This window comes from Lepidochelys olivacea, assembly GCF_965140295.1.
Source record: "Lepidochelys olivacea isolate rLepOli2 genome assembly, chromosome: 25".
NCBI classification, from domain to species: Eukaryota; Metazoa; Chordata; order Testudines; family Cheloniidae; genus Lepidochelys; species Lepidochelys olivacea.
Window position 1 is genome coordinate 12,082,439 of NC_140435.1, and position 22,806 is coordinate 12,105,244.

At 41.6% G+C, this 22,806-nt stretch overlaps 1 protein-coding gene across 3 annotated transcripts in view; it reads left to right on the forward strand.

Moving 5' to 3' along the window:
- Window positions 1-22,806, forward strand: part of KDM4B (lysine demethylase 4B) — a 174,323-nt gene that overhangs the window by 75,817 nt on the left and 75,700 nt on the right. For all 3 annotated transcript variants that reach the window (XM_084614389.1, XM_084614390.1, XM_084614391.1), the window contains exons 6-8: window positions 280-329; window positions 5,042-5,145; window positions 10,189-10,326. In XM_084614389.1, coding sequence (XP_084470515.1) covers window positions 280-329; window positions 5,042-5,145; window positions 10,189-10,326 — 292 coding nt within the window. The remainder of the gene's footprint in view (window positions 1-279; window positions 330-5,041; window positions 5,146-10,188; window positions 10,327-22,806) is intronic.

Below are 22,806 nucleotides of genomic sequence, written 5' to 3' on the forward strand. Positions count from 1 at the left end.
AAAAATACTGCAGGAAAAAAGAACTCATTATATGAAGTTGCCAAGAACATCAGCTCCTTCAGTTACAATCTGGCTTTCCTCCTAGAGTTGTATTCATGTTTTTATCAATACCTTTCACACTTTTACATTTTTTTGTTTGTACTTCCTCCTTTCACATTGGATTGGGGCTGAATTATAGTAGTGATGGCATTTGCCCCCACCTGTTTCCGTTCTGAGACTGTATTCTTGATTTGAGATGTGGCATTTATTTTCCTGATGAGTGTTTTGTTTTTTCCTTAGGTATGCCATACCACCAGAGCATGGCAAGCGATTGGAACGCCTGGCAAAAGGTAAGCTTTAGCTGCCACTTTCTTAATGTTGCTGTTGCTGAGACTGAATGTAGTCTAGAGCTGCGCGATGAATTTGCATTGGCTGTACTAGACCCAGAGTCATTGCTGGCCAGACTAAAACTGATGGAAAAACCTTTCATTTTGAGCTTTTGAGACCAAACCACTCTGTTGTCCTGGGCATGAATTTCAATCAGAAACCCATCTTGCATTTCAGTGTGCAACTGATGCCATATTAAAGCCTGCTTTGGTGAGATGAGAGCTCTGTGATCCCTTTATGTGGAGGGCCATCACTAGAGCTGCTGTGGCAGCTTCCCTTCCCCTACTGCAAGGAGAAACTCTGAAGGAGAGTATTGTAGTATTTTGTTGTTGTTGTTGCTACCCTCATAAGTCTGTTAAATACAAACTGCATTTGTATTGATTGTTGCTGAGCATTTTTAATTTTTAAAAAGTGCTTATAAACTCAGTAATGGTGGATACAGGGGCTATAATTATTGGAGTTCTCTCTTCATGATGTATGTAATGACATGCATACCCTTTTTGGTGGCATTCCTGTTACTAGAGGGCTGTTTACTGGACAGATTGTACCTCTCCTTATAATAAACTTCATGTTAAAAAATAAAAAGGTGCGGGGACACAACCAAGGCTAACTGCAACAATGGGGCGCGCTCGTCCTCTGTATGCTATATTCTAGAGCCAGTTATTTTCATCTGATTAAAAATAAGAGAACAGAAGGGGGAAGGGTAGCATGGAATAGAGTTTGATATAGCCAAGTGATATTCAAGTGTAAGTTTTTTCTCCAGTGCATTGTGGAGTCAGAGCTCATACATTGACAGAGCTGGGTCCCATTAACTAAGCACTGCATCCTTTCAATTTAATAGGTCTTTCCCAGCCAAGTACCATGTAGTAACCTTATGCTTAATACAATGAAAAGAGTTCCCTTCATGTTCTGCTCTTAAATGTGACTCTAGTCTTAACAGTGACAGTTCATCCAGTTTTCCACTCTTTTTAGAACCACTTAAAAGAGGAAGGTAGAACAAACAAGAAATGTTGGACAGCTTCTTAATATGTAAAGAAAAAGGAGAGAACAAGTAACAGTGACTTCTGCAACATGGTCACAGAATTCATAAAGGGTAGCACCCTATTTATTCTATATGACTTGGATCTGAAAGGCCTTTGCTGATGGGATCCCCTACTTCTTCTACAACCTCCTTCTATATAACCTTGAAGAGCTCCTGTGAGAGACTTGTGTTCCTTTCCTGTGATCATGAGAGCCTGTGCTCACTGAAACTAGGAATCGCCCCATAACAGAATCAGCAGGTCAAATCTGACATCCCTCACATTGTCACTGGATCAAAAAAAGCATCTTCCCTACTCTCCTGAGCTCCACTGATTCAGATACAGTTGTTTATAGGTTTAACCCAGATCGTCTCTATATCCCTCCAAACCAGGAATTACCCCATTTACAGGGTTTGCTCTGGAATCCCTGTGTTTTACAAGAATGTGTGTCTTGTCTTGTTAGATTCCATAACCCCCTGCAGACTTCAGACATCTAAAGAGCTGCCTGCCAACAGAGCCAATGAAATTGACAACCGGCTGACTGGGGGCATATGCATATCCAAGGACCATTTCCATCCAGGCCTCTTGTACTTTGCTGGCCTCCCAGAGAGCCTCCCACCCTCAGCTGCTAAAACATTTTTATCTATGCACACCTGCCCGATGGCACCAAGGTCGGCCCATGTGCTGCTATCCACCTCCAGTGTATTCTGGCACCAGCGCCTCATTGGTGTGGATAAAGCATAGCATCACCATTTTGGGAGATAATGGTGGTGTGGATTTTAAAGGGGAGAAGACTAGCATGGGAGGATCCTCTGTTTTGGTGACTGGCTCCAGAAAGGGTATTTATACTTTTTTTTTTTTTTTTTTTTTTCCATGGAGTTCTATCTCTTTGTACTTACAAATATTATAGGCACACCTGGCTCTGTAGAGTAGGGAGTCGGTACCAACCAAAGTCCTTGCTCTGGAATTACTAACTAAAAACCAAATTTCCCATTTAGTGAGGCAAGCTTTCAGCTATAGATTTCAAGCAGTCGTTATCATATAGATGTCTCTCCCTTGGTCGGTCATTATGCAAAAGAGCGGGGGAAAATAGACTGTCTGGAAAACTGTTTTCTATTCAATTTTTAATCTGGTGCTAACCACCAAAATACACTTATAATATTAACATTTCTCACTGATCGTCTTAACATTTTTACGGATCATGTCATACCAGAAAAAGCCAATCATAGGTTAAGACTAGTCTAAATGTGTATGGGCTTCCCAGGGGAAGGGAGTCTTGTTCTCTTTGCTTTTAAGAGCCATGTCTGCTCCAAAGCTCTGCATTTCAGCCACCAAAAAACCCCCATACATGCAGATGACATATAGAAATGGAATTTCATACCAGACTAAAAAAAAGTCAAGGGATATTTTCAACTTCTCTTTTGTAATATACTTTTTACTGACAGTGAGACAAAAACCAGTGATATATTGCTAATGGCCCGGTCTTTCATTTTGGACTCCCCCATTCCCCACTCACACCATCCCTTTAGTTCAGAAAAGAAAATGACACTTTTTAAACTCCCTCTGCACCCCGCCCCCCAGTGTGTCAATGGACTGTGTTACGGAGATATTTGGTACAGTGAAATGAGTTTGCGATTAATATGGAAAATGAATAGCTGAGCTATAAATGGGCTCTCTGGGAGAGTTGTGGTGCCATGTTATTGGTGCTAATCACGTAAAATGGGCTCCTTTATTAGTAGCTTTAATGAGAGCCACTTAAACTGTGCATTAAAAAGAGGAACTGCAGAGAGGGACGACAAACTGGGTGGCAGGCAGTCATAACTCTAATTGCAATGCTTTTAGTGTTTTAAAAAAAAATGTTGTCGGAATCCAGTAATCCTTTGCACTTTCTAAAACCTCCTCCGTTATGTGCCATCAATTTAGTTTTGTTTCCAGGGTTCAGGTTATATTCTCCCCCCCCCCATGTGTGTTTTCCCTTCCACCCCTAATTCGGATTGGTTTAATCAGCCATCTGCAATAGGAAACATTGTCTAGAACAGAGGTTCTCAAACTTGGGGGCGGGCTCCCTGGGAAACACAAAATGTATTCTAAAGGGGACGTGAGAAGCTTTAGGGGGAAAAAGTAGTACGGCTCTGCCCGTTTTACCCACAGCCATGAATAACTAGCAAAGCTGATTCCTCCAGACTGATCAGGTCCTCAGATGGCGCTCGGCATTTGACTGTAGGTGGCGCTGGGCATTAAGCTTGCCTAGCATTATGCAAAGCTGTGTGTGTGTTAATGCATTTGCTACAATGTGGTGTGCGTTTCATTGTAAGCGCCGACCACAATCACAGTTTTGCTTATGATTGTTGGTTCTGTTTGAACCGATGCTTTAGTTTTTAATATTTAGTGAGAGTTGCATGTTGATTTTTTTTTAAAATTGTTATATGTACTTGTGTGGCAGGACGGGTGAGGGCGTAAACTACTACAGGTGCACAGAAGTGGGGGGCGTGATCAAATAAGTTTGAGAACAATGCAGTAGTGTTGCAAGTCCAGGCGGGTAAAGGGCAGAAGACCAAGGGTAAAGGGTAGAAGACCAAGGAGGGTGACAAGCTTTATGTAGGCTCGTTATTTTTTATATTAGTGCCTGAAGGCCTCCATGAGGATTGGGGCCTCCCATTGTGCTAGGTGCTATAAAAACATTAGGAGATATGGTCCCTGCCCTTAAGACAGTTTAAGCCAAATGTACGTGACAAGCACTAGGAGGGAGGATGAGGGTAACAGTAATAAAATATACCGGACGGTTCTTAATGTGTGGGGTTTTGTTTCTCTTTTTACTGCCGCCCTAGGCATCATTCTGAAGTACAGCAATTATTGCTGTGTGTGACCTTGGGCAAGTCACTTCACCTCTGTGCCTCAATTCCCCATTTGTAAAATAGAGATTATTGCCCTTTCCTACCCAGCAGGGGTGCTGTGAAGTTAAATCCATTAAAGATTGTGGGGCACTCTGATACCACAGTTATTGGGGGACCATATAAGGTAGACAGCCTCTCAGAGTGAGGATGAACATTTTGATCTTAAATTTCAGACACCATATTATTGGAAATGGGAGTATGCGTAGACACTGACCAGACAGTATTTGTGAGAGATCCTAGTTGTTAATCACTTTCCTAGGGCTCAGTGTATGATATTTGAGCTGCAAACCTAAGTGGCAGTGCTTTGTGGATAACCTGCAGCAGGTTGGAAGAACATAAGGTCTCAGGCCAGGAAAACCATAGTTTGCAGGGCAGGTGGCTGACACTGGAATTTTGAGGCCCCTGATCATGTATTTCTGGGGAGCACTGATAAAGCATCAGTATGGCCCAAAATGAGGTGTCTTGAGCCCCGTCCTCTCTAGTTTTCGGTAGCGCTCAGGAGGCTGGTCTTCTCTTATGAAAGGGTAATGCTTGTCAGACTGCTATTTTAAGATCACTGTTGTCCCTGTCACTATTTTTTAGGCAATGAGGGCATTGCTACTTATCCTGCCACAACCTGCAATTGTATTCCTGTTGTTTCAACCATCTACAAAATGTTTGGGCAGATTAACATTTTGCTGTTTGTTTGCTGGTTAATGGGTGTATCTTGCTAGACAAATCTGCCTGTGGTGATGTTTTGTTTTCCTCTGAATCCCTCTGCAGGATTTTTCCCAGGAAGCTCTCAGGGATGCGATGCCTTCCTTCGCCACAAGATGACCCTCATTTCACCCTCCATCTTGAAGAAATATGGCATCCCCTTTGACCGGGTATGTACAGAGGCTGTTTTAAGATAAGTCTGTAGGTTTGTTGACAGCCTGGGGCTGCTCTCCTCTGCTTAAAGGAAACAGTTTCAGGGCAGGCAATCTGGGGAATAGAATACTTCATTTCTCAAGGCATTGTTATGTAAAATATATACTATCAGTTAAAGCCAGGTGGCTGTTCAAAAATTAGCATTCAGGGCTTGGCTGAAACAATTTTTTGTAAAGTACTTCTAGTACTTGAGTACCATCTTTCATCTGAGCATCCCAAAGCATTCTGCCAACATAAACATAAGGGTGGAGGTGATGGTGTGTGTGTCTTATTAATTTTGTCCTTTCCATTCCTTTTATGTCCCCATTTCTGAATGAGAATATTGCCACCATGCTTTCTTCTAAGTAAAGTAAGGATTTTGCTAGAGTTAGTGTCTGAGACAGAGTACAGAACTGAGTTGAAAGGCCCCATGATGCTTTGAGATGGAATTAATATCCGTTTGGAAATAAAAGATCCTGGCTCTTGTACAGCGTCAAGACTCTGAATTCATTCAATTTACTGCTCCAGAAGCTGCTTCATTTTTCCTAGCGAAAGGCTGTGATTAATGAAATTTTAAGTGCAATCATCTGACTTCTCAGATGGACTTGCTGTCAGTGCAGTGGAAGCTTGTGAGATGCAGTGTAGCTCTTGTGGTTCAGCATCAGACATTTGACTGGGGCCCAGTTTTCACACACTGGTCCATATTAAATTGCTGTTCATAAGAGGTCAGCAAACTTGGATCCTTAATGTGTTTTCATACTTTCACTTGTGGAGTCCAACTTTCAAATGGAAGCACATAAATGCTTGCTTTACACAGATAAACTCCAGTGGGAGCACCCAAACATGGGATTTGAATATCCTCTTAAGATGCTCACAGTGTAAATTCACTGTCTTGAGAAAATAGATGGATGGTCTGGAGCAATTTGTGGGGAATATGGGGCGTGTCCAAGGGTAATGCATAAGTGGCTGTTTGGGGGATTATTTATTCCGTTTGATAAAGGATTTCGGAAATTCACTGTCCCCACTGCTTACCTTGAAATGTGGGTCCAGAGATCTTTAAAAGAGCACCTGGTTGCTTATTTTGGAGCCTAAATGGCAGCTGAGCTTTGAAAATCTAATTAAGTTTTAGGGATTTCTCCTTTGCACACTTGTATTGATTGAACTCTAGATCTTGCTTCTCAAGTTGTTGTTCTGATATCTTTGAGTTTAGAAACTTGGGCCCCAGTCAACATAATCAGCTGAATTGAGCCTAAAGATTGGTCATTGCTGCATCTCAGAATGGTGATGAAAGTAAAAGATCAGGAACCTCTTACACCTTTTTCACTGTCTTCTAGTAAGAGGAATTTGCCACCATGTCCCTCCAGTTTCATGCTGACTTACTGCAGAAATGGAGCAGCAAATGGGAAAATAGTTTGATGTTTCATTCAAGCAGCCTGCTAGGGCATTGTTTTTACGTCTGTCAAAGTCCAAAACTTGAAGTAAATATAAAAAAAATCCCACAAAATTTCAGTTTGTTGTATTTTCCAGGTTATGGTGTCTTCTGCGTCGCAAAGCAGTTGCAATATGCTTGCTTTTCCGTTTACTTACTGGTTGGTGCAAAAGTTACTCTAATGGCTAAAGAACATCCTAAGTGAATGGTTTCTGATCAATAACTAAGCAAATATCTAGTGGTGGTCTTGCAAGAGAGTTTGTAAAAGAAGGGTGTCTCTCTCTAAACTCATCCCAAGAAGGGTATATTGAACAATATGATCATAGGGATAATATGGAAAGTGATTTCCAATTCACTGTTTGGTGAAAGGGCTTTTCCATCTTCCTAGCTGTTATCCCCTTTCCCCCTCCCCCAAATAATTTGATTTGTGAAGAAAAGGAAATGTGCAAGTGTCCGACAGACCAGGCTTTCTACTGAGTATATATAAAAACCAGTGAAATATGAGGGCAGTCTGTCTTGCGCCAGTGTTAGCAGAGTCAGTCTGTCCCTGAATTTTATTAAAAGCCAAGAGAGACCAGCATAAAGAATAGCACCGTTTCGAGGACTGAACTCTCCCTTTAAAGGAGGGTGGGATATTTTAACAGTCTAAATCTCAGAAGCCTGACCTGCAGAAAGGGGTAGGGATATGCTTTCGTAACAGCTTCCCTTTTCCTCCTCTGACAGAGGCACTCGCTGAAAGGCCTTTGACAGTGAAGGGTGGGTGTGTGTGTGGGGGGGGGGGGAAATCCTTTTTAGTCTGAGCAGCCCACCTCTAGACGAATCCTAACCAGATGAAGCAGTTTCAAGTACAGTATTGTACAGGGGAAGACAAATATTTTTTCTCTTACTCTAAAAAAAAAATAACCAAAAACGCAGGATCCCTTAATCTAAATTCCGGGCAGACTTCAAACAAGTGAATACACACACATTTATAAATCTCTGTAATGGTATTTACTTCTGGAAAAAAAGCAGATCAATAGCAGAGCTTTTTAATAATTAAAAATGTGTATTTCTGTAATCCCCTATTGATTTCTCCATTTATTCTGCAAGCTCTTGCAGAAGTCAGTAAATTCAGGGCTTTCTCCATGAGTGGCAGTTTGTGCTGGCTTTCCCTCAATAGTTATTACTTTTCTACATGGCCTATCCATCATCTTGAGTGCTTTCTAATTTATTGTTGGGATAATGTTGACAGCGGTGACATGGAGGACATACGCTGTGGGCTTGAAATGAAGACACCAGGATGTAGATTTTCTGACAGGAACATAATCTTTCCGCCTTCTTAATTTAGAAATCTCCAGTTTTGCCTTGATCTATGAAGGGGCTGGTTGGGAGGATGCTCCATGAAGCTGGGTAGAGACCGGACTTGAGTTTTTCACCCACAGAAGCCTCTTGGAACAGCTTTTGTCGTAATAGTCTGTCTTTATTCTGATACAGTTAACAGTATTGAAAAGACAAGGGGTTAGTGTTTCAATTCTTTGCAAACTCAGCATTGCTACATTATTAGAAGTGGGGAACTTTCTTTAAAAATATCTTTTTGAATCCTTTCACAGACGTTGATCCATGTCTGCCCCTCTCTGATACGTCTCTAATTTAGTTCTCTCCTATGCATTGTTTGTGTCCTACATCAAGTGAGCTGAGAATAATAAAAATCATTACATAAAATACACAAGAAGAGACATTCATATTGCAAGCAGTATTGTGTGTGCACCATACAGCTCTTTCTTTGTGTGGTGAGGGTCCTAGTCAAATGACTGCCATTAAGTACCGGTGTTCTGCAGTTTGCTGCTCGAGTGTAGTTTAGTCCAGATTGGACACTTCGATCTCTCAGTGATCTGAAGAAGGCAAGCAGTTTGAACGTTGTCTTTTTAAACTTCTTTCCTCCACCTCCTTTCTGGCTGATGCTTCATTTGTTTAATATGTGGTGGATTAAGTCTTGAAGTGCAGTAGGAAGTTTGGAAGGATGTTCGCCTTGTTCATTGAGACAGCCAGAAAGACTATTCTGAGTAGGATGTTGCTAAGTAAGCCTTAAAGGGATGAATTGGGAACCTGCAACAGAGAGAATCTTTTTCTTTCTCCAGCTTTTCAAACATAAGTGGGTTTTGTAGAGCCTGGCTGACGTTGGCACCCCCTCCCCCATCCCCTCTTTTTCCTTTTTGATTTTTGATATTTCATCATATGAGTTTCAACACAATCAAGCCTCAAAAGGTTGAATTTTTTTAACTTGCTACCTTTTACTATCAGGGCATCCTTTTTTAGGCTGTGAACTAATGAGTTCCTCTTGATAGGAAGTATCTTGAGTATAACTGATAGCACATAACTACTCTTATAGTAAAGGATCAGCCAATACTTTTTGTATTAAAAAGACAGTCAGATCAAATTTTGACTCTTTCTCAATCGTAAAGATGGAGATGCTACCACAGACCTTCCTGAGATGTTGTATTAATGTAAAAGCACTATATCAGTGCTAAGTATCTTTATAATATAAATCTGATCAGCCAGATATTTTTCACTTTTCTACTCCCCAGTAATTTTAAATCACTAGTTTTTGTGGGAACCACATAATTTTGAGTGTTTGCCAACTACAGCTCCCATCTCTAAAGCTTTTTTCCTGTGACTTTTAAGCTCCCTTCAGTTCCTTAAGTCAATAGTGTACATAGATGAAATTAAAAACAAAGTACACATTAATAAGTAGGCAAATAATAGAGTATATTTTTTTCTGTTTCCCTTGTTATGCATGTATAGGTAGGAATGAGGCTAATGTGCTGGGCTGGGTGAATGATGTCATGAATTAGTTTAAAGCTAAACTACATGAAAGGTAGGTTCATTTCCAAGTGGGAGCAGTAACATTATGGGCATGTTTGGGAGGAAAATACAGTTTTGTCTTATCTGTCTAACATGGCTAGACAACTGGAGATTATGCACTTATGTAGACTTGGTGCTACGATTAGTCAAACTACTCACTGTCTAGAAATCTCTAGGGCATTGGGGATGCTAGACCCTGGGACCAATTTTATAATTTTAAACTCTACCCTGAGAGTCAGGTGATGGTGTTTAAACTGAATGGTTTAAAGTGACATGGATTCAGATCTCACTGACAGCTACTATCCATTTTAACATCCTTTTCTATGGAAGTATTTTAATCTCTGTAAAAACAATACAGTGGGGTTAGTTCTACCTTTTATCCAAGAGTCTGCTCCTCTATCCACCAGGATTAACTATTTATAAGCATGGATGATGACATTGTGTGTAGGAAGCTAGTTAATGTGACTGGGCTCTGTGCAAAGTTCCTTTCTTCTTCCATTAGTCTACCGATGCCTGTATGTGTCTTCAGCAGAAACACTTGCTGCTCTTTCAGTTCTCTGTTCTCTGCTTTTATTCTAAAGTTTGGGTTTTTGTTTGTCACACAAACAAGTACTCCATAGAAGCTGGATAGAGTCAAAGTTGACTTTTCACAGATTTCCTTAAGTTTATAACCCTGTTCTCAGACCACGGGGCCACCAGATATCCCCCAAGGGATCACAGTTTTATCTCTTTCTCCTTTATTTTTTCTCAGATCACCCAAGAGGCTGGAGAGTTTATGATCACATTTCCTTACGGCTACCACGCGGGATTCAACCACGGCTTCAACTGCGCTGAGTCCACCAACTTTGCCACACTGCGGTGGATTGACTATGGCAAAATGGCTACGCAAGTGAGTGTCTTTGTTTGGATGAGTAGGTTCTTACTACCTTTTAGCCGATTTAAATAAAAATGAATGTGGAAATGCCCATTAAGATATGCCCAAGAATGAAAATATCATCCAGCTGAGAACATATACTCTCCACATACCAGTTAAGTGTTCTGTTCTTGTTGCTGCCTTTGATTGTCCTCCGCTGTAGTTGAATAGTTCAGTAACTAGGAAGGGGAAGAAAAGACTTGCAAAATAGGGGAGTAGGGTGAGAGGGGATTTTAATTAATCCCAAAGTCCTAGTTCTTGAATGCAAGATGTGCGTTATATTCTGTGGAGAACGGTGCTTTGGTATATGGGTCTTTATGGGAGGTTGATAAGAGACATTTTAATAGGTTTGGTAAATTTCTGCTGCACCCCAACTAAGTTCCACAGGGAACAAATTATCCCAGAATAGCCCATGACTGCTGTATTCTAATGCTATGTACCCAAATGCATAATAAATAAAAAGTGTGCAGCTTGCTTTCACTGCCGAATACTTGAAAACACCCTTTACTCACTCTTTATCTCATTTAGAATCAACTGAAGTACTGCAGCTGTTGGTTCTGGGACAAAACTCTGTAGGGAAAGCTGCAGGGTATCTTCAATGGAAGGTCTTTTCCTGTGTAACTTGTTCCCTTTGACAGCTCACCAGAATTAGAGCTGGTGGCCTTCAGGGTACAGTATATGGAGCATTTGTTTTGATACTCATTTATCTGAGTGTTTAGTAATGGCAGAAAGGAAATACGTTCCAAGCTAATGAATGGAGCTAGTGTATGGCAGAAGTGTTTCAACATCTTGCCCTAAGTGGGTAGTGTTTTTAATGTAGTTAGATCATGTGATGTGATGTGCTCAGATGTGGTGGTGCCATGTACAAAGTATGAATGGGGGTCTGTTATTTCTGGTCCTTTTAAGGATTCCATTCCCACAGGCTATGAAAAAGGATGAATGATTACACAGGTGCTGATGGTGGTTTAGTTTGGGGCTATTGCCCAAAATGTGCCATGTTCCTTTCCAAACACAGGAAAATACAATCTCTGCCCTAGGGTAGCTTACTACAAGCATATCCTTCAGGAAAAGCATAGTTCAGACTCTGGAGGAGATACCTGAACACTAATGTTCATAATGATCAAAATAATATTTTGTTCCATGGATTGGGACCCTGAAATGTATGTAGCTTATTTATAGTGAAGGTTCAGTTTGGTCCAGAAAAGGTAACCGTGTCCACTTTTCCTTAAGAAATGACTTGTGTTTTGTGAGTAAGAGGAGGTGCGTGAAGTCACAGAAGTAGTCACAGAAGTTTTTTACCCTTTTTTCATCTACCCTGGGACATTAGTATGTTTGACAGCTCTCTCACTTTAACATCCCCATCTTCAAGGCATAGTTCCTTCAACCATCTTCCTCCCAACCAAGTCAGGACTTCCTAGACAGGATTCTATTCAGAACTAATCAATGCTGCTCATTTATTACCAGGAGTGGCTGCTTCTTGAGTGATGGGAGGCACTGCTTTCTCTCTAGAGGATGAATATGATGTCTCTCCATAACTGCAATACCAGGCTGTCCAGGAACTTGTGGAATCACAGAAACCATGATAGCTTTAAGAAATGTTACTGTTTATCGTCTCTCCTTTTTTCTTTCAAGTTGTTGTTCTTTATTGAATTTATATCATCTGCCCAAATAGAAACCAAAGCTGCTTGTGACTAACTTCATCCTGAAGAAGCACTTTTCTCTGCTACATCGCCTTCCCCTCACTATTCGGTGTTCTGTGAATTTGCCTAAGCAGGCACAGGCAGACTGGCTGAGACTATCAAATGCCATAATCTTCAGTGTCTGAGCAGCTCATCCTGCAGAAAGCCCATCCCTCTAAGCTACTGAAAGGTGAAATGCCTGTCTCGTTTATTTTTCCAGTAATTTTCAGTCCATGGTCTCAGGGGATCTATTATTAGCTGACACATTTGACATCTGAACTCTGTGCTTGTCCTAAAATAAATTCCCCTTAACTCCACAAACATACATCTTAGCAGAGTTTTTTTTTATTGACAGTTTGGCGGAGATGTGAGGCCGCTTGATGGGAATTCCACTGAGTGCTGATATACCTCAGGGCATGAAGAGAATTCATCAGCCAGTGCTGTCTTGTCTTGTCACATTGTGATCAGTGCTTGTTTCCCTCTATCAGTTTGACTCTGCTTTTAGTCTTGTAGTGGGGTGCTGGTGAATGAGAGCCATAGATGTAGGCACACTCATTCAGATTAGGCTGGGATTAGACACCAATGTAACGCTAGAAAATATAGTCATTAGCCAAGGGGTAAGGGGTAATTATCATTCTTAAGAATGAGTGCCACATCAGAACAGATCAGTTTTACATCTAGTTTGGTCATGTCTCTAGCGGTGGTCAATACTAGCTTCTTCAGGAAGAGATTTAAACCTTCAGACTATGCTTAAGTGAGCAATCCTATACCACGGGACATACTTATTCCTAACCTCCAACTAGTTTTATGACCTGAAGCATGAATCCTAAACTCAGTTTTTAAGACACTACCATTAATTTTCCAAGGAGTGATGATTCTAAATTCACAAAAATACATGCCAAGGAGTTGCAGAGCTTGCGCTTTTGCTACCAGATGGGCCAGGTCATGAAAGAATTAGTATACTTGCCAGTTAGCTATTGCTCTGGGAGGAATGTTAGAAGGAGGTTCTGGCGGTATTGACTGGACAGTAGCTAGCCACTTAGTATACTTTAATTTCATTTTTTAATCTTTTAGGTGCAATTAAACCAAACCTATACTGAAATAATACCCAGCAAACCTGTTTCAGTGCAAAATAAGATAACGGGCTGTCTTAAAGCTACAAAAGCCATGAAATTCATAACAGTATTGACCCAGCTTTAAATAGCTCCTTTTGTGTCCGGGCACAGATGGAGTAGGGATTGGCCAGTATGTCATAAACTCTTCTCGGGAGGACGGTGCATCAGTTAAAAAATTAATCTTAAATTTTTTTTAAAAAACTTACCTCCCTCATGGCTATGACAGAAACTTTCTCATAGGATCCAATGCAGTGCTCTGGCTGAATCAACAAGGTGGAAAGAGAGCTGAAATGAGTGATCTCATTTCAAATATTACACAAGCTGAGCTTTCTTAAAATTCCCACTGTCGGACTAGCTGTGGTTGGGAATCGTGGGAGAGCTAGTATAGAAAATCCATTGCATTTTCATCGTGCATTTTCATTGTCCAGGCCGTCTTTGAACAGCGTTAGGAGACGTACAGTGGTAATAAAAGCCAGCTGCCTGCCAGTGCCAGGGTTTTTACCATAGTTCGCACCAGTGCTAGTGTAATGCTATGAAACTTAAAGAAAAAACTTCTTACAGATAGATCTCCATGGGGTATAAATTCCAAATCTTAACAATAATTTGGTCAATGCTGACATTTAATCAAATGCAGATCTTTACATCAGAAACATCCAGCTAAACATCCAGCTACTATGGGATTATGGAGATCTTGTGTAGTTACCTCCGCTCTCCTCTTTCCCCACTCAAATAGCTAAACCCCTACCCTAGGTTGTTTGCACCCTGTTAGATGTCAGATTATTTATTGAGGTTGTAGACGAAGCCATATTCTGTTTATATCTGGGCTCTGCAGAGTAAGGAAGGGTGGAATGGAAGCCATAACTCTGAGATTGAGTTTTGGAGTTAAAGGAGCAATAAGAAAAGCCTAAAACCCACAAAAGGTCTTAAATAAGTTTTGTATACATCAGACTTAATAAATAAATAAATAAATGGCTAAGTAAATTTGATTTGAAATTTAAAAAAAAATAGTGTTCAGGTCTGCTGTAACCCGGTATATACTAAGTTTCAGTCTGTAGTAAATGTTCCTGGAGTTATAAACCCCAGAAAATGGGGTTTTAATCATGGACATTTTGACAAACCCTTAACTACAGCGGTGCCACCGGGCACTGCTCTAATATTAAAAGCAATTTTAAGCTCAGCCATGTGTTCACAAACAAGTGACATTTGGGAAGTGCAGTTTTAGATTGAGCCTCCATGCTCACATTGTTAAGCGGCATAGCGTGAAATTACTGAACAAACAGCATAGAGAGTTCTGAGCAGATTTGGGGAAAAAGTTGGAGAGTGGAAGGAGATGCCCAGTTTATTTCCATTGCACCAGGTGACACTTCTCTGTTTACAGGATTCCATTTAATATTTCCAAAATCATGATTTGCATATGTGTGTGTGTTAACCATTTGTTACCATGGTAGGGGATTCCAGATGAGGTGTGAGCTCTGTTATGGTATGTGGGCAATAAGTTCATTGATATCTCCTTTTTAAGTTAAAGAAGGATTTAATGAAATATCAGATGGTTGTGTTATGTGTAAACTCAGATTGCCTGCGCTTTTCATGATGAAAGAAAAATCCTGGACTGTGTTTTTCTGGTTAAATAGCACAGGGTTTTTAAATGAGTTGACTAAAGCAGCTATTCTGATTTTGTTCATTTGTTTTGTTTTTTGCTGTCAGACATAGCTGGATTATATTTGCTAATACCAGAGTGATTTTTTCCCAAGTCATTATCATAGTTCTTAAAGTGCTTAGAAATGACACTGTGGAAGTACAGAATATTATTTCATAAAAAAGAAAGTCAACCTAGTTCCATCTCTCCTCTCTCCAGGTTGCAACAAGCAGGGCTGATTCCTGTCCTTACCACAACACAGGAAGTCAATAACAGGCCTTTTGCAACTAGCCAGATGGACAGTGCTCTTTTTTCCCATATGCTCTGACATTGGGGACTCAGAGCATAGATTTTGCTCTGCTTAGAGCTGTGGATGGAAGGAAAGATGTTAATGACATACAATAAGAAGGTGATCATATACTGCAGTGATGGGTGACCTTAGAAAAACCTACATAGAGTAGCACTAATTATCTGCCAGGTAGATAGAAAGTACTGCTAACTACAGGAGGACCTGTCTAGACTGCAAAAATGCATTCTAGCCAGAGCAGAGTTTAATGATCGGCTTACTAGAAACTAGTTCTGCTGTAATTGTAGGACAAGCATCAACGTTCACAGAAAATCAACACTTCGGCAGTGGCTGTAAAATTGCATAGGCAACTAATTATAGATATGTGTTACATCTATGTAAACTTGTAGCTAAAGCTAGTAAACACTGGTTGTTGGATTTTTTTTAAAGATTCAATTAGAAGTTGGTCTGATGGGCATTTAAGTGGCTAGTTTGCTGCTACAGCATGAATTTTTTAAAGAACCCAGTGGAAATTAAATGTTTCTGAGGTGAACATGGGAAATAGTCAAAATGACTAGAGGGGTGTATAATTGTAGATGAACAGGAATATTTAGTATTAGAGATGTGAACTGTTATCTGTCAGCTAGTCATTGATAGACAGCCCATTACCATATTAGCAATTTGTCCAAGAAATCCTTGCCTTAACTAAGCTAATGGTCAGTGCATAGTACGATTATCAAGTCAGCTTTGCATGTTGGTCCATATTGAATCTCTCTCCTGTATCTGCTTACTGTGTCCCAGGTTCAGGTCCTGATTCTTGGCAGACAGGATACCATGGATGGTCAGCTGAATTCTGTAGTTTCTGCCTCAGGCCTGGCCTATTTGTTTTTTTTTTTTCTTCCCAGTTCTTTGATCAGAATAGGTGTTCAGTCGACCTGACCTGAAGGAAGTAATCTGTCAAGTAATTGTTTTCTGCCTCTTTCACTTATCGCAAACCAATACCTGGCAAACACCTTTCTGTCTCGAGAGGTGTATAAATCCTCAGGACCAATTTCTATCGAGGGTGGTTACTTGGTGGCTGTTATCCACTGACCTACTGGAATAATTTTTAGCCTTTTTTGCATATAAAACAGGAAAGACTTCAAAATCCTGCCTCATAACATGCTGATGAAATCATGGGTGCAAAAGCCCGTTGTTGTTGTGTGTACATTTTCTTTTGCATTACCAAAAGTATTTCAGACTTCGTTGCTGTTCCCAGTTCTTGCTGTCTCTCTCTTGCATAGAAGTGATGCCAGTGTTGTGATGTTACTGACAATTCCCACCACCTCTCCTCCAAGTCTTTCTTTTTGATCAGTTTTCCTGACTTGCTTACATCTTCTGGAATCATTCTCTCTCCATTCTTTTGTTGTGATTCTTGCCTTTGGATCCATTTACACTACATATATAATCTATCTGCTGGTAGAGATGTACGTGTCCCCAGCATCATGGTGTCTGGGGTACTCAGTTACAAAATGTCTGTCTTTTGACCTGGCTAAAAAGCATGATTAAAATCAGAAATGTACGCGAGAGAAAACCATGGATTGATTTTGCTTCCTAGTCGGTTAACATGAACATGACAATTAAAGGAATGAAAATGAGGGGTCAGCGACCTTGGTTCACAGGCATCTAGAGAGGTGTTTTGTTTCCTTGACATAGTTAAAGTAGTATCTGAAACCTCTTAACAGGCTATTTTAAACATACTACTTCTCTCAAAGTAGGGAAATTGTTCCTATCATGCATACCTCGATTGCCTTCTGCAGCAGAGCTTAATGAGAGGATGATTCCAAGCCGGTAACCCAGTTTAGGGAGTGATTACTTTGTGCTTTTAAGCTTTCCTGAATCTGAACTGAGTTCAGTCACTGCCTCTGACTCTGGGATTCTTGGCGCACTCTCAGGGTACGTCTGCACTGCTGCTGGAAGTAGACGTACCTGTGCTAGTGTTGACTGAGCGAATGTGCTAAAAGCAGCAGTGTCGTTGCTGCAGAGTACAGGCTTGTCTGGGAACCAAGGTACGTACTTGGGAGGCTAACCTGCTGTGCTGCGGTGGCTGGGCTATTTTAGTGTGCTAGCTCAATCAAAGCTAGTGCAGGTATGTCTAACCAAGCTGGAAATTACATCTCCAGCTGCCAAGTAGATGCACCCTCATTCTTTCCAGCACTCCCTTCCTAGAGATGATACTTGGGGTCCAACCGCCTCGTCATGAAGCTAGTGCCAGTGCCTCCAGACTCCCCAGTTGCTTAATAACTTCCTTTCCAGAGCTCCAATCTTGCGGGCGCTCTAGCTTAGGGTTTACCTCTTCAGGGACATGTCTGTTTGCTTCAGCTACCACAGTCTTTGCAAAGGTTTCTAACAGAATTACTCTTTATTTTGTCTCAATCTGTTTCTCTCTTGTACTAAGTAAAGATAACCTGCATGCAAATCTCTGCTTCAGTTTCCTCACCAGTCTGCAGTGTTCTTTGGGAGTCTGAGGAGTCCAGGATCCCATTCCTGCATATGGCTTCTCTTCTGGAATACAGAGTCTCGGTCTGACCTCTGTAATCAGTGTCCTCCAGCTCCTGGGTGGTCTAGTACTCCAAAAAGGTCCCTTGTGCTATGAAAGCATGCCTCCTTTGTTCATCACAGTTGTCCCAAGTGTAATTTGTCTGAGTCTTGAGATACTAGCATTAACATCAGGTTTCTTTGTTGCCTCTTCTGGGCAAAATTCCTGCTCCAAACCCCCTCCATATATACCACCAAGAATAACCGGATTCTCCCAGGTTAAGCACCCTCTTTAGTATACCCATTGTCCTGCCAGAGCAGTTATTAAACTGTTAATGACTACTTTTGTTGTTTCGGACAAGAGGTGTGATATGTGATGTGGTCCTTATCAGCCCAAGGCTTGCTTATTACACACTGGGGGTTGGAATTAGACATAGAGTTCATAAAATCAGTCAGAATCCATAAGATGTACATAGATCTCCAAATCATCACATTATCCCTGTAAATGCCTCAACCTGTACTCAAGAGATTGTGTTGCAGCCATCATCCTTCCAGTCAAGAAGGCTTGAATGGAACCTGCCAGAGCCTGCCAATGCCATTTCAATACGGAGAGCTGAAGTTGAGCACTGCAGGTTGTTTCTGGGTGTTTTTATGGAACCCAGTGGCTCTACTGGCCTATGGAGTGGGGTAGAAATCTGACATCAATCTTTAGACTCATGTATGTCAGCATGGAGCACTATCACCAGGCCTTCCCAGCCACTTCTAGATTCCTTGGTATGTCACGTGGAGAGATCTAACTCCTGCAGGAAGTGTTACTTTTCAAGATTCTAATGTTTTTGGAGCTGGGTTGTATTAATCAGTTCGTATTTACTGTGTGGAAAGATTGCTAAGGGGATAATATTGAATGGTTTTGTTTGAGGGCGGGCACAACATTTCAGCTGTCAGCTTGCGCTCTGAATTCCCTTGTTTAGATCCATAACTTAATAATGGTATTGCCTTTTTATTTGAGTGTGACTGTTTGTTCTTTGTACGCTAGTAGTCAATGTTTGTAGGAAGACTGTTAAACATGGAGATTATACGAGGAAATACTTCATACCCTCTCCCGTTTTTGCCCCCTCCAGCATCTTCTCATGAACCTTGGCCCTTGAGGTAGTGGTCTTCAGTTAATTCTGTTTTGTTTGGTTTTTCTGTTTAATACTGTCCAGGAGGTCTTATGGCTGAAATAAAGCAACTGATGTTCTCTTCCTAGTAATGTGTAGTTTTGATATATAAGGCTGCAGTCTCATTCTGCATTTTTGCTTTTGGTTGTCATCTGTACAAGGCCTCTGTCAATCAGTAAAGCTTATAAGAAGATATGGTTTAATCAAGTACACTACTAATAACCCTTTTTATAGCCTGCATTTTTACATTGTCCAGCTAGAACCCCCTAAACAGCCTATACCTATAGTCTTCTCTTATTCAGGAACTGAACCTGCAGTTACTCAAGAAATTCATGTGCGTATCACAGGTCAGCTTTTCTATTTCTTTTGCAAACCTGACTGGATATAGGTGGATGGGAGCAATTTCTTATGTTCCTTATTATATTAATAGCAGACACTAGAGGCTGATAACATCTATGTTACTGCAGGCTGGCATTTTCATAGCTTCATTTCATCTCCCATTTACTCCAAAGACAGTCTTAGAATTATCTGTCTCAGTATAAAATGGGGTCAAGCTGCTCTGTCTGCCTGAGTCCTACTTTTATGTGCTGGTACAAGTAGCCTTCATCTCCTCCTGGTTAGCTTTCCATCACACATCTCCACTCCAGCTCTCCTACTTGCCTGTTTCCTTTTTTAAAAAATATAGTCAAGACTACATACAAAAATATATATAGCCTACCTTTCTTTGGAAAAGGTGCTCTTTTTGGAGCAGGTTTCAGAGTAACAGCCGTGTTAGTCTGTATTCGCAAAAAGAAAAGGAGTACTAGTAGCACCTTAGAGACTAACCAATTTATTTGAGCATGAGCTTTCGTGAGCTACAGCTCACTTCATCGGATGCATTCAGTGGAAAATACAGTGAGGAGATTTATATACACACAGAACATGAAACAATGGGTGTTATCATACACATTGTAAGGAGAGTGATCACTTAAGATGAACTATTACCAGCAGGAGAGCGGGGTGGGGATTGGCAGGAGAAAACCTTTTGTAGTGATAATCAAGGTGGGCCATTGCCAGCAGTTAACAGAAAGGTCTGAGGAGCAGTGGGGGGAGGGGGGGAAATAAACATGGGGAAATAGTTTTACTTTGTGTAATGACCCATCCACTCCCAGTCTCTATTCAAGCCTAAGTTAATTGTATCCAGTTTGCAAATTAATTCCAATTCAGCAGTCTCTCGTTGGAGTCTGTTTTTGAAGTCTTTTTGTTGTTGTAATATTGCGACCTTTAGGTCTGTAATCGAGTGACCAGAGAGATTGAAGTGTTCTCCAACAGGTTTATGAATGTTATAATTCTTGACATCTGATTTGTGCCCATTTATTCTTTTACGTAGAGACTGTCCAGTTTGACCAATGTACATGGCAGAGGGGCATTGCTGGCACATGATAGCATATATCACATTGGTAGATGTGCAGGTGAACGAGCCTCTGATAGTGTGGCTGATGTGATTAGGCCCTATGATGGTGTCCCCTGAATAGATATGTGGACATATCTTGGGTAGCAGATAGAATGCCCCAGGTTAGGGTTCCAGGGGTGTGTCTGTGCGGATTTGTTCTTGTGCTTTTTCAGGGAGTTTCTTGAGCAACTGCTGTAGTTTCTTTTGGTAACACTCAGTGAGGGTCGAAACAACAGGCTGGACTTCTATATAGAGTGCTTCCGCCGATGTGCACGGGCTGAAATTGTGGAAAAGCAGCATCACTTGCCCCATAACCTCAGCCGTGCAGAACACAATGCCATCCACAGCCTCAGAAACAACTCTGACATCATAATCAAAAAGGCTGACAAAGGAGGTGCTGTTGTCATCATGAATAGGTCGGAATATGAACAAGAGGCTGCTAGCAGCTCTCCAACACCACTTTCTACAAGCCATTACCCTCTGATCCCACTGAGGGTTACCAAAAGAAACTACAGCATTTGCTCAAGAAACTCCCTGAAAAAGCACAAGAACAAATCTGCACAGACACACCCCTAGAACCCCAACCTGGGGCATTCTATCTGCTACCCAAGATCCATAAACCTGGAAATCCTGGACGCCCCATCATCTCAGGCATTGGCACTCTGACAGCAGGATTGTCTGGCTATGTAGACTCCCTCCTCAGGCCCTATGCTACCAACACTGCCAGCTATCTTCGAGACACCACTGACTTCCTGAGGAAACTACAATCCATCGGTGATCTTCCTGAAGACACCATCCTGGCCACTATGGATGTAGAAGCCCTCTACACCAACATTCCACACAAAGATGGACTACAAGCCATCAGGAACAGTATCCCCGATAATGTCACGGCAAACTTGGTGGCTGAACTTTGTCCTCACCCATAACTATTTCACATTTGGGGACAATGTATATCTTTAAATCAGCGGCACTGCTATGGGTACCCGCATGGCCCCACAGTATGCCAACATTTTTATGGCTGACTTAGAACAACGCTTCCTCAGCTCTCGTCCCCTAATGCCCCTACTCTACTTGCGCTACATTGATGACATCTTCATCATCTGGACCCATGGAAAAGAAGCCCTTGAGGAATTCCACCATGATTTCAACAATTTCCATCCCACCATCAACCTCAGCCTGGACCAGTCCACATAAGAGATCTACTTCCTGGACACTACGGTGCTAATAAGCGATGGTCACATAAACACCACCCTATACCGGAAACCTACTGACCGCTATTCCTACCTACATGCCTCCAGCTTTCACCCAGACCACACCACACGATCCATCGTCTACAGCCAAGCTCTACGATACAACCGCATTTGCTCCAACCCCTCAGACAGAGACAAACACCTACAAGATCTCTCTCAAGCATTTTTACAACTACAATACCCACCTGCTGAAGTGAAGAAACAAATTGACAGAGCCAGAAGAGTTCCCAGAAGTCGCCTGCTACAGGACAGGCCCAACAAAGATAACAGAACGCCACTAGCCATCACCTTCAGCCCCCAACTAAAACCTCTCCAACGCATCATCAAGGATCTACAACCTATCCTGAAGGATGACCCATCACTCTCACAAATTGTGTATGATAATACCCGTTTTTTCGTGTTCTGTGTGTATATAAATCTCCTCACTGTATTTTCACTGAATGCATCCGATGAAGTGAGCTGTAGCTCACGAAAGCTTATGCTCAAATAAATTGGTTAGTCTCTAAGGTGCCACTAGTACTCTTTTTTTCTTTTTGGAGCAGTATTTCTTTCCCATAGTTTACTGCTCTTGAATCTTTTTCACCATGGCTTGCCATTTGTCATCGATATGTCTAATTTAGATTTTAAGTGCCTGGATATTAGTGATCTTGTCTATAAAGTGCAATGTACAACAAAGGCACTGTGAAATAAAGCAGGGCAAGAAGTTAGGGATATGCCAGCTGAAGCATTGCTTATTTGGCACACTGGTGTATGTGGATTTTATTAAAGAAGGTGGGTTTAGTTTCCCGTTAATATAATTCCTGTGGAGTTGGCAGGAATAATTTGAAAGTGTGGCCTGGGGTCACACTGTAGGCAGCCTGCCTCAATTTCGCTCTTGGACTGTTCAAATAAAACTTCACCCAGGCTTGTTCCCTCCTTGGGGGGATAGGTTTATTAATATGAAATAAACGCCAAACAAAACTCAAAATCTCAGAACGAAGTCCTTCCGAAAGTCCACACAAAACAAAAGTTTCTCGTCCTCCTCCCAAGGCTTCCCGCCTGGGGCCTTTCCTGCTTTGTCAGACTAGGCCTACCTGGCTGGTGTCTCAGGGCTTGTCTATACTGACACTTTACAGCGCTGCAACTTTCTCACTCAGGGGTGTGAGAAAACACCTCCCTGAGTGGAGCAAGTTTCGGCGCTGTAAAGTGCAAGTGTAGACAGTGCACCAGTGGCTGATGCCGTGAGTACACAGCCAAGTTAAAGCGCTGCCTAACGTTGCTAGTGAAGATGTGCCCTCAGTCCTAACTCCCAGGACTCTGCTGAAGCCTGCTCATGTCTAGCAGTCTCTGATCCCTGAGCATTTCCCCACTTCATTGCAGCTTCCTGCTGATCTTTACAGAG